Raw genomic sequence first — 12,928 nt, 5'->3', positions numbered from 1 at the left:
TTTAGAGTAAAAGATTCTAATTACATAGAAAAAGTTAATAGTGGTATTTCTGGGTCTAAGGATATACACAGTTTTATAACACTCTGGGCATAATTACAGGCTGCTCTCCAAAATAACTGGATCAGTTTACAGCTCTACCAACAGTGTCTTAGCATCTCCATTTTCCCACATCCTCTCCAATATTTGTCATCTTGTCCTTTAATCTTTTTAGTCAATCTCATAGGTGTGAGATGATATTCCAGTTGTTTAGATTTGCTCTTATCTAATCAATAATGATCTACAGCATAATGAAACTATCTCTTTTCACAAATAATGGGATGGTATATAGAGAAAATCTACAATTAAAATTTTTGTCGAAACTTTCAATAATTTTAGTAAAGTAGTAGCATATTAAATAAATTCACATAAATCACCAGCATTTCTATATATCACCAAAAAAAGTCTCATAAGAAGAGATAGTAAAATTACCTTAGAATAAAATATATAGGAATATATTTGCCAAAGGAACTACCTTAATATAATTATCACACTTTTTTATACAAATAAAGTCAGATTTAAATAATTGGAAAACATTACTTGTTTATGGGTGGTAGTCAGGGCCAATAGAATTAAAATGATAAGTTCACTTAAACTAATCTACATATTCAATGCCATCCTAATTACTAAAAATTTATTTTATTGAATCATAGTTAAGAATTAGAACATACTTTAGACACTATCTAGTCCAATCTTTTTATTGTAGAGATGAGAAAACTAAGATCTAGAAAAGCCCAGTATCATAGATTAACAACTCAGGTCCTCTTAACACAACAATTATAACAATGATATAAGTACTTACTATATGCCAGGCACTATGCTTTATAATTATTATCTCTTTGACCCTTACAGTAAACCCAAGATATAGGTGCTATTATTAACTTCATTTACAGATGAATAAATTGAGGCAGACAGAAAAGTGACTTTCTCTACAGTCAGTATCTGAGGATGCATTTGATGCATGTGAGGTCTTACTGATTCCAGATCCAGAGTGCTATCCCTCTGCCTCAGAAGCAGTATTCTATCTGCTAAATCATAGTAGCTCTCGAGACTACTCACGTGGGCTCATGAATACATCTAGAGAACTACTGTTTTACTTCACTTTAAGATCCATGTGCTTCATTAGGTTATTCAATTTCTCAGAATTCTCATTAAGAATTCCAAATAGTCCTGAAGTAATTTCCAGATTATTTTGCTAAGAAAAGCCTCGGTTTGTTTAAAAAAAAAAACAACAAAAACCAACACTTACCTTTTATCTTAGAATCAATACTGTATTAATTCTATGGCAGAAGAGTGTAAAGGCTATGAAAGGGGTGGGGTGGGGTAGGAGTTACATGACTTGCTCAGGGTCAGACAGCCAAATTTGAACCTAGGACTCCTGTGTCCAGGCCTGGCTCCCTATCCATTGAGCCATCTAGCTGCCCCCTCAGAAAAAATTTAAAAGAAGTTCTCTTCCTCCAACCTTTGATATGAAAAATTTCCTCCTCAATGTATTAGTCTACTTTTCTTCTTTGGTAAATACAATCTAGGGAGGGTACTAAACTGCATCTCTACTGATCCTAGACATATCCAGGCAATGTCTTTTTTTTTTTTTAATAAACCTTTAACTTCTGTCTTGGGACCAAGGCAGAAGAGTGGTAAAGGCTAGGTCAGTGATGGCAAACCTATGGCACAGGTGCTAAACATGCCCTTCCTCAACCCAACCCCCCGCCCCCTCCAATTCCTTACTAGAAAGGAAAAGGGACTTGGGCAGAGCTACTCCCTTCCCCACCTCCACTGTGTCTGATTGTCTGATATTTTTTCACATCCCCATCTCCTCTGCCCAACAGCCAAAGGTAGCACACATAGGGTAAGATAGGCAGTTGACAGGCAACAGAGCTGGAAGGAAGCAGAGTGTTTGGACCACTTCACTCCCCTCTCTATACTTGTTGAGGAAACTCATCACTTCACCTGCTCCTCTGCCCAGGAACCCAATGGGAGCACTTTTCCCCTCCCCTGTGTGGGGTAAGGATGCACCTGACACTCAGTGGGGGTGAGGGGCACAGTATCCCATCTTTGGGAGGAAGCAGGCACATCACTTGGTCTAGGGGGAAGTATGAGGGCAAAGCCTGACACTCAGTCTCTAAAAGGTTCACCATCCCTAGGCTAGGCAATGGGAATTAAGTGACTTGTTCAGAGTCACCCAGCTAGGAAGTGTCTGAGGCCAGATTTCAACCCACAATCTCCCATTTCTGGTTCTGGCTCTCAATCCACTGAGCCACCTAGCTGCCTCACCACCACCACCACTACCACCCACCAGGCAGTGTCTTTTTTTTTTTTTAGTAACTTCTAATACCTGGTTGAGATACCATCATTTGAAGCTATCAGTTTGTGGAGAGTTCTGATGATGAGCACAATCACAATTAATAAAAAGATCTACTGCTTTGGTGATGAGGACAAACAAGTATAATAGACTTCTAAAACCTGTTACACTAAAGGAGTGCCTTGAGCTTGCCTCATATTTTACTGACTGAGATCATTTGCTGAGAGCTCCTTCTTTTCCCTTCTTCCATATCTCATTATTATTCTTATGCTTTCCACCACTATCTCACTGAAAACAGGGTAGTTCTACCCCTTGTCAAGAGAAATGCCCCTATGTTCACAAGTAACTACATTCCATCTTGATTGCCCTCCCCCATCCTCACTATCTTATTTATCTCCAATCTCTCCCTTTTTTATTGGCTCATTCTCTACTGCATATAAATATGCCCATGTCTCCTCCATCTTTAAAAAAAAAACAACTCATACTTGAACATTCTATCCTCCCTAATAATCATCCTTTATCTCTTCTACCCTTTGTGGCTAATCTTCTTAAGAAGGTCTTCTATATAATAGGTGACTCCCTGTTCTCTCCTCTTGCTCTCTTAATCTCCTATAATCTAGCTACTGATCTCCCTTATTCCATTGAAACTGCTCTTCCCAAAATTACTAATGATCTTATAATTGTCAAATTCAATGGACTTTTTCTCAATCCTCATTATCCTTGACCTCTCAGCAGCCTCTGACACAGTTCATCACCTTGATACTCTCTTCTCTCTTACATTTTTGGGACACTACTCTCTCCTAATTCTTCTATTTATCTGAGGACAACTGCTCAGTCTCCTTAATTGGATCCTAAACCAAGGACTGTCATGGACACTCTTTTCTCCTCCAGATATACTACTTCAGTTGGTGATCTCATTATCCCATGGATTTATTATCCTATCTTTGCTGGTGATTCTCAAATCTTTTCTATTTTACCTTAATTTCTATTGACCTCCAATCTCACATCTTTACCTGCCTTTCAGACATCTCAAATTAAGTGTCTAAAATACTTTAAACTCAGCATGTCCAATAATGATTGCATTATCCTCTCCTGAAAGTTCTTTCACTTCCAAACTTCCTTCATAATATAAAAGAGATTCACAACCTAGAAGTTATCCTGGATTCCTCACCATCTTTCACTTCCTCCCCCAGCACCACAAAGGCTGCTGATTTCATCTTGCAATATTTCTCAAATATACTCTCTTTTCTCCTATAATACTGCCTCCAGCCTGGTGCAGTAGATTATTTCAATTACCAGTTGGTGGGGCCACCTGCCCCAAGTCTCTCTTCACACAAGTCCATCATCTGTTCAGCTGTCAAAGTGATTTTCCTAAAGTGCAGGTCCAATTTTGTATTCTCAATAAACTACAGTGGCTCCCTAACACTTTCACAATTAGATATGAAATCCTCTGTTTGGCTGTCAAAGCTCTTCTATAACCTAGCCTCTCCCTATCTTTCCAGAATTCTTATACTTCACATACCCTCCTGCTCCCATGTATTCTTTGAGAAAACTAAAAATTAATAGTTTAAAATTTTGGTAAAGCAAAATCCCATTTCCCACAATACTTTCCTAATATTAATTCTAGTGCCTACCCTCTGTTAACTATTTTCTATTTATCCTGTACATAATTTGCTCATACATATTTGTATGCTTGTTGTCTCTCTCATTAGATTGCGAGCTCCTCAGTGACAGCAATTGTCTTTTTCCTGCTTTATCCCCAGTCTTTGCACAGAGCCACACAGGAGGTGCCTGATAAAATGTACACTGACTGACTGGATATAATCTGAAAATAAGCATCTTCAAAAAGTTTTAGATATATTTGTAGATGATGATCTAATAACTTTCACCCAGGCAGAGATATTTTCTAATTTATATATCTTCCCCTTGCACCTCAAAGACTGTTCTAAACATAGAAGATACACAATAAATGTTGAATAAAAACATTTTCCTTTTCCTTAACTGGGTAACAAATAACCTTAGGAGGGAACAAAAGGTCAGCATTATATAATATCAGCACAGAGGAGTGACAGGAGCACAGGACTCAAAAGTAGGTCATCTCTGCTCAAATCCCCATTTGTGACTATGTATATGACAGGGACTAGACACAACCTCAATGAGATAAGCTTCTTCCTCTTCAAAAAGTAGATAAGAACACTTTTACCATTTATTTAATAGGAAAAGTATTTTATAAATGTTAAATACTAAATAAATAAAATCATTAGTATTATTAACAGTAAGATGGGGGAGTTAAATCTCCTATTTGAAAAGAGAATAATCATGGATTCATAAGTCTGATAGGTTTATTATTTGGGGGCTGCAAATGCTTTCCCTTCTCTCCTCTCTGCTTCCTGGTTATCATGGCTCAAAGACCTCAAATTGTACCTTCTACAAAAGTCCTTCTCTCCTTTCTAGTACCCTTCCCCTGCAAGTGCCTCCCCTCCAAGAGAAACTCTGACATTACCTCTCATACTTGTTATACATCTTGCACATTTTCTCCAAAATACTGTGAGCTCCTTCAGCACAGGGACTATATTTTTGCCTTTCTTTGTATCCCAGCATTTAGAGTAATGTCTGACACACAATATGCATTTAATAAATGCTTTGTTGCTACTGATGAGAATGAAGACTGTCTTCAAAGGATGTGTGTGTGTGTGTGTGTGTGTGTGTGTGTGTGTGTCTGTGTGTGTGTTTTGTTTGTGAAATGGGTTTATGCTTAAAATATCTGGTATGTCAGTGAAAGGATGGGAAGTGAGAAGGCAGTTTTCATGGAACTTCTTATGGGCTCAGTGAAATAAAAGCAGGTTAAATAATTTTCCTCAATTATTAGGAAGTGAGAGTAACACAGAAGACAGTTAAAAGGAAATATCACATAGCAAGTCTATAATTTATAGTTAGAAATATTAAAAAACTAAAGAATGAATTTGGTATTAATAAACTAGAATAATGTAATATTTTTTAAGTGAGCAAGCCTTCCTTGAACCTCTACTTTGCTTATAATGTCATCTTCTATTCAAAATCATATACATGGTCTAAGTTATATTGTTGAATTTTGTATTCAAGATGATCCTGACACTGATTATTAATTATATTTACTGGTACAGTTTACAAGATCAATGCACTAGCAAAACTCTTTTGTAATCATATGCCTGTGAAGATTATTCTTTTAATTTATACCTACAGGCATTTTCAAAATCCCTGAACACCTATTTTTCTGTGTGATAAACCCATGAGAGATCTGAAATCCTTGTTCTAAAAAAGCTACCTTCTTTGAGACTGATCGTATCATGTTGGTCTTCTTGCTACTATTTTCTGTAAGTTCAAAGACAATTTATTGCTTAAAACTATATTTAAAATATTACTCTCTCTCCCACCTACTATACCCTCCCTCCAAATGAACAATTTTTAAGAGTACACAACACAAAAAACAGTATAACAAATTCCTGTGTTGATCATATTCAAAAATATGTCTCACTTTATATTTTAAATCTATCACCTATCTGGGAGGAAGTGAGTGGTATGATCTATCTTGAGTTCTCTGTTGTAGTTTATGATTTTATTCATCAGAGTTCAAAATTCTTTCAAAGTTGTTTTTCTCAATAATATTGTTGCCATATAAATTGCTCTCCCATTTCTGTTCACTTCAGTCTGAATTAGGTCATATAAGTCTTTACTGTATAATAGGGAAAATTATGAAGCTGGATGGTATTTTCCCGCTTAGAGCTGCTTCCTCTGAAACTTTTAGATTTCATCATTTCTCATGGTAAAAAAAAATATTATGTTATATTCAAATGCCACAATTTGAATAGCCATTACCCAAAAGGAGGCGATATCCCTAGTTTCCAATTTGGAGCTACCACAAGAGTTCCTGTAAATATATTTGCATATAGAAATCCTTTTCCTTTTTAATATCTTTGGTATACAGACTTAGAGCTAGTATATAGCTGGGTTAAAGGTTATTTAAAGTTTGGTGACTTTCTTGGGATGACAATTTCAAATTGCTTTTCAGAAAGTTTGGACCAATTAATTCACAGCTCCCTTTTCCTCTTTGCTTCCTGGTTTTCCTAGCTCAAGATTACCTCAAATTGTACTTTCTACAAAAAAGAACTTTTCCCCTTTCCAGCATCTCACCCTTGGAAATGCCTTTGCTCCAAGAGAATCTCTGAAATTACTTTCCATTTACTTTGTACACATCTTTATACGTTTTATCCCCCATTATAACATGAGCCCCTTCAATTCTGTGGAACTCAGAATTGTTTAAATGTGCATTTCTCTACATTTCTCTAATTATTAGTGGTTTGGAGCATTTCTTCATATGTCATTTAAAGTTTGGATTTCTTCCTTTGAAAAATGCTTGTTCAGATGCTTTGACTAATGCCTGGCATAAAATAGGTACTTAAATGTTGACTGATTAATCAATTTACCTATTAGGAAATGGCTAATGGCTCTTAGCCTTGTAAAGTTAAGGATATCAGACCTTTATTAGAAAAACTGAAAGATTTGTTTTATCAGTTGCTGTTTCCTATCTAATTTTAATTGCCTAAGACTTATTTAGGCAATATTTTTTTCAATTTGCTATAACCAAAATTATTCATTTCATTTTCTGTGACACTCTCTATTGCATGAACTCTTCCCCTATCCACAGAACAGAAAAGTATTTTTTCCTTAATTCTCTAATTTGTTTAAGATGTCATCTTTTATATTTAAATCACATATAAATCTGGATTTTATGTCAGTGTAAAAAGATGTTCTGAGATAGATTTCCCAGCAGTTTTTTCAAATGTTGACACTATCCCAGGAAGTATGGTCTTTAGGTTCATCAAATACCATTCTGTTTACTTGCCTATGTATATTGTTTACCTAATCTTTTTCACTGGTTGAAATATCTATTTTTAAAAATAGTACCAAGCTGTCTTAATAATAATTTTGTAGTACAGTTTGAGCTCTGATACCAAAAGATGCTCACTTTTGCTAGTTTCTTTTTTTCATTTTTACCCTTGAGATTCCAACCCAAATTTGCTCTTACAAATGAATTTTGTTATTATTTTTTCTGATCCTATAATCTCTAGTAGTTTGGTTGGTAGCACTGTGATTTTTACTATATTAGCTTGGCCTACATCAATGATCTCATAATATTTCCATAATAAATGAAATGTTTTTATTTTTGCAAAAAATGTGTCATAATTGTAACTGATTCCTTATTCTATTTTGGTAGAAATACTTCCAAATATTTTATACCTTTTAAAATTATTTTAAAATAGGTTATCTCCTCATTTTCATATTTATATTTCAGATTTTCTTGGTAACATAAAGGAATCTTGATTATTTACGTGGATATATTTTATACCCTGCAATTTTGAAGTTTTGTTTTAATTAATTTTTATTCTCTGAGTTTTCCAATGTGAATTATGTCATTTGAAAGTGCAGTAATTTTTTTCCCTCTTTGCTGTACTTATTCTCAATTTCTGTTTCTTTTCATAGTTAGCATTTCTAGGATTATATTACATAGTGGTGGCAATAATGAACATCTTTGCTTTACCCCTCACTTTACTGGAAAAGCTTCGAACGTTTTTTTCCATTACATATCATGTTTTCTCATGGTTTAAAAATATATATATATATATATTTACTACATTAAGTAAAGATCAATTTATTCTTATGCTTTCTAGTACTTTAACAGCGATAGATATTGGATTTTGTTAAAATCCTTTTCAATATATATTTATATAATTATGTGTTTTATTAGTTGTGCTATTGTGCTATAACAATCCTGTTAAAAATCTGTCCTGGCCACAGTACATAAACTTTCTAATTGCTATTGTCTATTTGTTAACATTCTATTTAAAACTTTTGTTCCACTGTCCATTAGGAATAATAAATCAAAAATTATCTTACACTGCTTTATCTCTTCCTAATTTAGATACTATGACATATTCCTATAAGATAAAGAGTGGAAGGACATCTTTTTTTCCTATAATTACAAATACTTTTGTAGCAGCAGAATTTATTGTTCTTGGAGTATTTGATAGAATTCAATTGTAAAACCATTTGGTGCTCAAGATATTTTTTTGTCTTTGGCAGTTTGTTTAGCTTCTTTTTTTCTGACAAAGGATTTAAATATTTCTATTCTTTTGTTAATTCGGTATGCTATATTTTTCTAAATTATAAGTTTTGTTAGCATGTAACTGGATAAATAACTTCTGGTAATATACTTTATTTCCTCTTTAATTGATATGAATTTTGCTTTGCTTGTATGAAAGCAATTATTTTGCTTTCCCTTCTTATGACTACTCATATAATAGTTGTTTAAACATTCTGTTTTAAGTTCAATCACTGCATATATTAAGTTTGCCAAAAGAGGAAAACAAAGAATTTCACTTGTTTTGGATCCCCTTGGTGTTAGATCCTGTTGAGCCACTTAATGTTAATTAAGTTTTATGGTTAGTCTAATAGAATGGTTATTTATTTTACTGAAAGTTGATGCCCCATAAATAAATATATGGTCATAATAAAAGTTAAACATGGCTACTATTTTGCATATTTACAGTTTAGTATTAAAATAGTTTTTTCTGAACATGGGCCATCTATCAAACTTCAAAAATATGCATTTTTGAATACCTCTTGCTTCATTCTCAACTAGTATACTGATTTTATATTGCAGAGTTCCACTGTCCTAAAATGTTTATCAATCTTGGTTAAAGCAAGTTGGTTTCAACAGTCCACTTGAAATAGTCTATAATATTTCAATGGAATGAGGGTCTTAAAAATGAAAACTATACAAGATAAAGTCTCCACGCATATTACCTATTCCCTGAAAAATCTTTCTTCCTCAAACACTATTAAATTGTTCTAAACTGGACACAAATATAATATACCACAATCACTCTGTATTTCTAATTTTGTCCATGAATCAGAAATTATAATATGTGAAGGCAAAAGTTCTATACCAGTGATGGCAAATCTTTTTAGAAACTGAGTGCCCGAACTGCAACCCTCATGCTGCATGTGAACCTCACACACACACACACACACACACACACACACACACACACACACACACACACAGATCAGACAGAAGAGAGAGGAAGTGCACCCATTGAGCTGCTAGGCAGAGGGGCAAGTTATGTGAGAAATATCCTCAGGTGTACGGGTCTGTGTGCTTGGGGGGTGGGGGGTTGCAGCCCCATCCAACATGTGTGCCATACATTTGCCAACACGACGCCATATAGTGTAAGACAGTAAAGAAATATGTACTTCAAATTAAATAATTAGCTTGCACCAGTGATATACAGAGTCAAATTAGAGATCATTCTTTCTACCTAATCCTTATAAAACATTTTCCCAATAACTGATCATATCTTCAACTACAAATGGGTTTTTTAACCAGTAATGATGGTGACTTTCAGTTATTTACATAGAAAAAACTAAATATTTCAAATCAAAGGATACCAAGAAAAGCTCTACTACTTCATCTTTTGAGGCTGTTATTTTAAAATCTCAACTGGTGTTGACTTCTTTCTTGTGAGGGTTTACCTATTTTATACATGGTATACAAAAAAACTTTAATTTACAAAAACATATATACCTTCACTGTCCTTGAATTTCTTGATTGCCACAATTTCATGTGTTTCCTGGAAAAAAAAGAGGCAGAAGAAAAAGTCATTTTCAAACTGCAAACCTCAATGCAACACATTTCTCAAATCCTACCTGAGGCTGTGTAGGAAAGGTATTTGGGGAAAAAAAGAGAAACAACCTTAGGCAAATATATCCCAACTTTGTCTTCCACAAAATTACTCTGACAATCTATTCTCCCTATACCCAAAGCAGAAATGTGGAAATAAGCATCAATACCATTAGAACACTAAAAATTGACAGGGTAAAAATGAATTAGGCCTTCATTTGTGCTGTCATCTAAAGAAAGGCAGTCAAAAGAAGCTGTTAAAGACGTCTGATACTATGACTAGAGATGCTGGGCTCTGAAAAACTGCTTCATGCTGGTGTCAGAGTGGCTCAACAAAAAAGAATTTTCTTCCTCCTATATCTTTTCCTATCCAAGCTGTTGGCCTCACTGGTGATATCTCTTACTGTTATTTACCAAACATTTGGTAAATGATATCTATTTTAATAAACTATGTACTCATTCGTATATCTACTGACAATTACAATTACCAACCTCTCCTTAAACTCATTTACCTCTGCTAACTGAAAAAGAAAATTATTACCAAAACACTCTATTTTTACCAAAATGTAGAACTGTAAAAAATCTTTTTGTTTTGGGGTGAGGGGTGGGATGGGAAAAAGTGGCTCAGGAGCTGGTGACTTGGGCTATTAAAACATTTTAGAATCCCTAGATAAAATGAAGTATTAATTCCCAATTCCAAAGAAAAAATTAATATACTAGGTAAGAGAATTAATAAATATCATGGGAAACTGATATCTTTTCTAAATTTATTCACATACTTTTCCATATAAAAGTAAGAATGCATTTTTTGTTATTTTTTATCATCAATTAATAAGCATTTTAAGTGCCTACTTTGTGCCAGGCATTGTGGATACCGAAGAGAAAAAGCAAAAATAGCCCTAACCCTTAAAAAACTTACATTCTTTTGAGGTTCAAACACATACATATATAAGTGAACATACAAAAATGAACACAAAGTGGAAATGAGGTAATGGGAGATAAGACACAAGCAGGGGGAAATCAAGAAACACTTCCTGTAAACAGGAGGAGCCATTCAAGTCCAGCTTTCAAGGAAAACAAGAGTGTATTCCAAGAATGGAGGGAACCCTACATTTGTGCAAAAACAAGGAGATGGGCCCTGGAATACTATATATGCGGAACAGCACAAAGGTCTATTTACCAGTATGTGAAGAGAAGTGATGTATATAATAAGCCTGGGAAGATAAACTAGAATTCAATTGTGGAGATGTTTAAACCTTAAACAAAGGAGTCTGTATTTGGCATGTTGCTCAATTTCCTCTTCTGATCTGTGCCACCAAAATGCCTGGTGCCCTAAAGGATGACCTCCTCTGGAGGTTGACTTGATGATTAGTAAAGTCCTTGTTTGGAATCCCTGAATTATTATGATGTCAGGTCATACTGCTTAGTCTCCACTTTTGGCTCCCTCTCACAAGCTGAGTCTAGAAGGAAAGAGGGAAACTAAGCAACAGAAATCAGGAGAAAATGAATTCCAGATAAGAGACATAGACAATGCAAAGGCAGATAGTGGTACATAGAATGGTGTAGAATAATAAGGAAGGTCAAGTGGGCTGGATCACAGAATGCAGAAAAGGGAGTAATGCAAGAAAGTTGTCAAGAAAGTTTTACTGTCAAGTGAAGGAGTTTATTTTTGACCCCAGAGGTGCCAGAGAGCCCTTGGAATTGATTGTATAGGGGAGTAACATGGCCAGACGTATAGTTTACTAAAAATCACTCTGAAAACTGTGAATGACGCGTTGGAAAGGGGAGAGAGCCTTGAGACAGAAACACCAATTGTAGTAGTTCCTGCAAGAGATGATGAGGGCCTAAATTAGCATTATAGTGAAGGCCAATGGAAAATATGTTGTGAGAGTAGAAATGTTAAGATTTGACAATTTACTGTTAGGTGGTTTAGGATAGCGAGGCCCTAAAGATAACACTTAAATTTTAAATCTGGGTACCTAGAAGGATAATGGTTTTCTTGCAAAGAAAGCAATGAAAAAGAATAAAAAATTCAGTAAAGGCATGAATTTAGGAAAAAAGGTAATTAATTCTATTTTGCCTCTATTTTGTTTCAGTAAGAAATCAATAAGTATTTATCAGGTGCTTACTTACGTGCCAGGCACCAGTAACCCAGTAAATACTGGTAAAAAACAATTCCGGATCTGAAGAAACTCACAATTCAATGGGAGAAGACAATAAGCAAATATGAACACGCCATGTAAGAAATAATTAATAGAACGAAGGCACTAGAATAAAACATTGGGAAAAGCTTCCTATAGAAGATAACATTTTAGTTGGGATTTGAAAAAAGCCAGGGGAGCCAAAAGGGAGAGATGAGGGGGGAAAATATTCAAGGTATGGGAGACAGATGATGCTTGAATCTAGGAGATGGAGTAGCAAAAAGGCCAGTGTTCCTGGGCTGAAGAGTAATACTGAGAAGGAAGAAAGGGGCTAAAGTCATAAAGGGCTTTGAATACCAAAGAGAGTAGTCTATATTTGATCCTAGAGATGAAAACCTTTGGAGTTTATGGAGTATGAAATGAAACAATCAGACCTATGCCTTACGAATGGACTGGAGAAGGCAGAGACTTATGATAGAAGACAGACTTAGCAGCAGGGAATTGCAATAGTCCAGGGTTTGGATACGGAGTAGTTGAGGATGACATGTCAGTTGCAAGTCTAGGGGACTGGGAGGATGGTGGTGACTGTGAAAGTAATAGAGAGGTTAGGAAGGGGTGGGATTAAGAGGAAAGACAGAGAATTGGTTTGAGATTAAACTTCTTACACCTGTTGGACATCCTGGGAAGTCTGAAAGGCAACCATAGATATGCAAAACTGAAAGCAAGGTT

At 35.0% G+C, this 12,928-nt stretch overlaps 1 protein-coding gene across 4 annotated transcripts in view; it reads right to left on the bottom strand.

Annotated features, from left to right (window-relative positions):
- CDKL5 (cyclin dependent kinase like 5) overlaps positions 1 to 12,928 on the bottom strand; it is a 295,365-nt gene that overhangs the window by 111,595 nt on the left and 170,842 nt on the right. For all 4 annotated transcript variants that reach the window (XM_016424756.2, XM_001380680.4, XM_056808681.1 and 1 more), the window contains one exon: positions 9,963 to 10,008. In XM_016424756.2, coding sequence (XP_016280242.1) covers positions 9,963 to 10,008 — 46 coding nt within the window. The remainder of the gene's footprint in view (positions 1 to 9,962; positions 10,009 to 12,928) is intronic.

This window comes from Monodelphis domestica, chromosome 8, assembly GCF_027887165.1.
Source record: "Monodelphis domestica isolate mMonDom1 chromosome 8, mMonDom1.pri, whole genome shotgun sequence".
Taxonomy (NCBI): domain Eukaryota; kingdom Metazoa; phylum Chordata; class Mammalia; order Didelphimorphia; family Didelphidae; genus Monodelphis; species Monodelphis domestica.
This window is presented reverse-complemented; position numbering and strand designations above follow the sequence as displayed.